Genomic DNA, 5,278 nt, shown 5'->3' with positions numbered 1-5,278 from the left:
CACTTTGCATACTCTGCCTTTGTGGAGTACCAGACTGCTCGTTTCTGTTTTGTGAGAATAACAGACAGTCTCACATCAAGACAAAACCAGTTGCTCCAGTATGCAGCTGCAGAGGTGCAGTTCCAAAGACTGTTTAACTTACAGGTGCATACTGTCTGCCGGAGCGTATGTATCTACCCCTGCCAGACTGTCAAAATGAATTTATCAATTAGCCCTGGCTGCGTGTGCCCTTGGGGCTGCAGTCCCAGCCCTCACCTTCTCCGCGCTGAACTTCAATCAGTCATTCTGTCAGAAAAGCAGGGAGGGGAGAGCAGTTTGGAAAAGACCTTTCGAGGAGTCTGTTCAATTTAACAAAGAAGACGAACCTTTAAAAGTAGAGTGAAGAATATTTTCTCTCACAAGCAGTGAGTGTTCTGCAAAGCCTGCATTAGTCTGATGAGGGAACAAAGATCTTGTTTTGGACGGAGATTAAAATACGATCAAGTTAACGTGGTGAAATATGTAAAATTTAGATATAATAAACTTCTAAATCTATTAAGTATTTGTGTTTAGGTTTCTGTGGTGCGTGTTTTCAGTTTGGGAAAATCTGAAGCACTTCTGAATCATCTGATCCATCTGCAGGAGCCAGTCAAGGCTTTGATGATGTGTCTCCCTCCAGAGGAAAGCAAAGGTAGTAGAGGTACTTACGGAACAACACACACTCATATATAGAGCAAAATAAACTTTATTTATATTTTCATCTGTTGTTCATATACAGTAAAACATCAGGCTTACTCAAACATGTTACAGTACAATGCAATAAACATATATACATATTTTCCCATTCTGCACGTCATACATTTCCATGTTGTAGGTAATACTTCTTGTAAACAATCTGCCTTAATGTACGTAAAGCATTATTTTTATTTTGACTGGGTAGTAATAAAAAGTAGGCTACAGTGCAACAACAGTTCAATCCAACAACTGTGTAAAATGCATTGAGGAAAAAGAATGTCTGCTAATGCAAAAAAAAGAAAAAAAACTGCTTCCTCGCGTGTAATATTATTGCAAACTTCAGGATAAATTCATATTTCAGCGGGTTTTCTGACAGTGTGCAATCGTCAGCGCAAGTACCTGCTGGCAAAGCATTGAACATTCAAACCAAAACTTGGAGGAAACGGTTAGATGTGTATCAGTGCACACAGGTCGTGTTTGCTTGGGAGGGGAGCAAATTGTGGTTTAACCACTTGAAACTGACAGGCAGCTGGTGGTGGAGCTCAGCCTATATTTTTTGGGTGCCCTGCGAGGCTTGCTAGGGGTTGATGGCGGGGAGGCCACGCTCAGATTTCTGACCTTGCTAAAACTGTTCCTCAGACTGTCCCTCCTGCTCTCGGAGGTGCTGCTGGTCTCCTTGGATGTGAATGTGTCTGGGTGACAGAAGCCGGACCTCAGGCAGCAGCAGCAAAGCAGCTCAGCAATAGCCTTCCTCATCTCACTGCTGCCCAGGGCGTAGATGATGGGGTTCAGGCCGGAGTTGAGGACTGCCAGGGAGATGCAAAAGTCGGCGCTGAACAGCAGTGCACACTGGCGGGAGACACAGAAGAAATCCACCAATAGCAGCAGGAACAGTGGCCCCCAGCAGAGCATAAAGACCCCAACAATGGTGATGACAGTTTTTAGCAGAGCCAAGGAGCGCTTGCGACTGCGCTGGGGGCCCAGCTGTGTGCTCCTGTGTACGTGGCAGTAGATGGCACCGTAGAGCACACCAATAGCCAGGAGGATGACACAGAAGATGATGAGCGAGAAGAAGATGTAGGTCTTGGAGTAGAGAGGAAGGAGGGTGGAGCATCCATCCAGGCTGCACACACAGTTCCAGCCCAGCAATGGGAGGAAGCCAATCACCAGTGCAAAACACCAGCAGAGTGCCACCAAGGCAAAGATCCTATAGTAACTCTTCCTGGCTGACTTCTGGGGCAGTGGCTTCATCATGGCGGTGTAACGCTCCACGGCAATCAGCAACAGACTGAATATGGATGCTGCCAGGGCCACAAACAGCATCCCTTCCCTGAAGAGCCACAGAGCAGGGGTGAGGCGAAACGTCTGGCTGCCAGACAAACAGATGTTGACCACGTAGGCAGCGCCAGTGAGAAGGTCACTGAGAGTGATGTTGGCAATGCAGACGTAAACCCAACGCCGGCTGTGGCGGATGCGGGAGATGACAGCCACCAGCACCAGGAGATTCTCCAGGATGATGAAAATACTGAAGAAGAGGAAGACGGCCATGGAGGCACTGATGTGGTTCTGGGTGTTTGAGATGGTCCTGTTCTGCAGGCGGCCCGTGTGGTTGTAATGCCGCAGGATCACATGGTTGATCCCAGTGGCTGCAGTGGTGACGTCTGATATGGTGGTGTTGCTGGGGTGACTGGGTAAGTGGTACATGTCGGGGCACGAGGAGGGGGAAGTGAGGGAGGAGAAGACATCCATAGTGACGGCTGGGCAGGGAAAGATCAAGGCCGTGGGTGGGAACAGGCTGAACCGAGCTGGTACGAGCTGCACTGGAATTAGTGTGAAACTCCTGTGTTCAAACAGGCTATCGTCACACTCTAACCACTGGAGCTCTGCCTGCACACAGCACGCACCTTAGAAGACAAAAAAGGAATACGATGAAATAAAATCAGGTTTTACTGACACATACAATCATACAGACCGATACAAGGGCACCAAGAGGAGACTCAAACTAATATTCATTTTTTATGGTGGGGTTGCCCACTCAAGCACAGGGAGAACACGCAAACTCCTCACAGAAAGGCCCTGCCCCAGCCCGGAATCGAACCCTGAACCTTCTAGCTGTGCTAGACTGATCCACCGTGCTGCTGAAAGGTGAAGTCCCCTTGCTGTCACAGCTGTACTTTGTGCTTTCTCATCGTGGTGCTTCGATCAATTTAAAAGGCATCATTTAAATGTCTCCCTCGTGTTCCTCAATGCTCCACCTAGCTGTGGTTAACACAGGATGAGTGAGCAGCTGCAGAGGGCATTTAAATCACCACATGAAGGAAATACGCACGTCGCTTATTCAAGAATGCTGGAAAATTCTGTCTTAAAATCTCTTAAATATATATTAATATCGCTTAAATAATGCTGACTAAATTAGCACACTGTAATGGAAAAGATATGCAAAATGGGCAAAGAAATAAATAAATGCATTTATACATATTTTTTCTTTTTTTCCCCAAAACTCTCTTCAGTGAGATCAATCAAAATTAATTAATCAAAAATGACATGAGAAGTAGAAGCTTTTTTCCAAGGTGCATATCATTTTAAATATGCATATCATTTTACATAAAATCTTAAGCAAAAAAAAATGCAGTTTTTCCACATCAAGCACTGCATGCTGCACCAAGAGTTAAGTTCAAATTTCTTAAAATGAAAATATTCTACATTGCATTTGAATGCTAGCCTGTTATATGCTGACAAAATCCATTAGAGGTAATTACTACAGCTGTAGACTGAAGTGAATGCTGTACAGAGGAAACTACTTACTCTGGCTGCTGGGGGTGATGATGAGTTTGTGAGAAGATACGGATTTTTGCAGTACGTTTTGATGGGGAAGTAAGCCAAATAAGGTTAGGCAGTCACACCCAAAACACACACACACACACACACACACACACACACACACACACACATTTGATATGCAACAGAGAGATTGCAGTCACTTTTGTTCCATCACCTTGTAAACAGCCGAAGCAACTGTGAGAAATTCACAGTTGCCTACAACGGAAAAATTTCACAGTTGAAGAAGTCAAAATTGTTTGATGGGTATCTTCTGATCATTTGACAAAATCAATTTTATTCCAAGTGATACTTAACAATTTTCACCCACTTTTGTGGTGCACATGTTTTCTTGAGAAATTGCACTGATTTTTACTACAACAGCACATCCAATCCTGTTGCTCAAGACGGGCTACAATAACTTACAGGAAAGGGTCTTTCAAAACATGCTCCACACTAAGCCAGTTGTAAATGTTTTGTAAAGTAACGTGACTCAATGTTTTTAAGGACATGTGGCAAGAATGTCACTTACACTTATGAGACCCTGGCACCAAGGTGTTATTACAAAAGCCTCAAATTCTAATTCATTTTTCTCAATATTTCTCAGAAAGTGCAAGAGAAAAACAGGAACTCCCAATCAGATGGAAATGGGCCACTCCCTGCAGATAGGTTTCATACGTCTCATCGCACAGCTGTGGTTGTTAGTTTGGGTAGACAGGCCACCGTCACACTGCTCACTTCATGCTGTTATTGTCACCATGCATGGCACACTTGACAGACCTCTAACCATGCACTAGCAGACCCTAACCACATGCCATAAGACAGGCAGTGGCATTGAGACCATGACCACTTTCAAGTCAACCATAAATCATAATATATACTGAGACCCAGCATATGAGGCATCTTGCAAACACCAAGAAAGTGATGCCAGACCCCAAAATCAAAAAACCACTTTTCAAATATGAGTAAAACCAGAACTCGTGGCTGCACACATTTGCCCCTCAGACTTTTCAAAGAGCTATGATTATATATTTCAAGCTTTCAACAAAGTAGGCTCTAATTGTATCAGTGCACTATAATTATCGTTTATCAAATGCTTCAAAAACATGCTAAAAAAGGTCAAATGAAACCTTTGAGAAAATAGGACTATAATCATGCCAGTCTCTTAATGTTTCTCTAAGAAAACATTGTTTTTTATGCTGATAGAAAATGATATTAATCTAGTAAAAAGAAAAATTGCAAGTGGGTCTTATCTGTCATCTTCTGTCTGTCCTTTAAAATACGTTTGCATGGTTTTACCCATCAGTTTTCCAGTTTGCCTCGCTTCTCCATTTAAGAACACATGCAAAGACAGAAAGAGTGTATAAGAGAGAGACTTGACCTACATTGTGTGTAGCACATGTGCAGTACTGAGGCATGAAATTCATGGGCCTCCCCCATGAAATCAAAGGAGCTAATTTCTAAAACAACTTCTCCTTTTTAGTCTTGAGATGCTAAAAAAAAACAAAAAAACAGACATGCATCAAGGAGCCGTGCTGTATAATAAACATTTAAATGTAAGAGGGCTGCTCCTCTATTTGAATCTAATGATAACGTGACAGGCCCGCACGTGTAAATAAAATGAGGAAAAAGAAAAACACACAACAAGTTACTGCAAAGGTGCTAACAACACCCACGACAACAGTTGAAAACGCCCTTACACTGAAAATATAACTTCAAACAGCACTGTAACCACAGAGTACGTATT

At 43.3% G+C, this 5,278-nt stretch overlaps 1 protein-coding gene across 1 annotated transcript; it reads right to left on the bottom strand.

The window, feature by feature from the left end:
- Positions 1–769: 769 nt before the first annotated feature.
- Positions 770–3,548, bottom strand: s1pr4 (sphingosine-1-phosphate receptor 4). The gene is made up of 2 exons (XM_076726438.1): positions 3,520–3,548; positions 770–2,618 (listed from the first exon to the last, which is right to left on the bottom strand). Exon 2 carries the CDS (start codon positions 2,461–2,463, stop codon positions 1,219–1,221), a length of 1,245 nt encoding a protein of 414 aa, XP_076582553.1. The 5' UTR covers positions 2,464–2,618; positions 3,520–3,548; the 3' UTR covers positions 770–1,218.
- Positions 3,549–5,278: the final 1,730 nt, after the last annotated feature.

The sequence above is a fragment of the Chaetodon auriga genome, chromosome 3 (assembly GCF_051107435.1).
Source record: "Chaetodon auriga isolate fChaAug3 chromosome 3, fChaAug3.hap1, whole genome shotgun sequence".
Taxonomy (NCBI): domain Eukaryota; kingdom Metazoa; phylum Chordata; class Actinopteri; order Chaetodontiformes; family Chaetodontidae; genus Chaetodon; species Chaetodon auriga.
The sequence above is the reverse complement of the archived record's forward strand: the minus strand, read 5'-3'. Positions and strand labels throughout refer to the sequence as shown.

Bases quoted from the DNA above. Each gene is read 5' to 3' on its own strand.
- s1pr4 (XM_076726438.1), bottom strand. From the start codon at position 2,463: ATGGATGTCTTCTCCTCCCTCACTTCCCCCTCCTCGTGCCCCGACATG.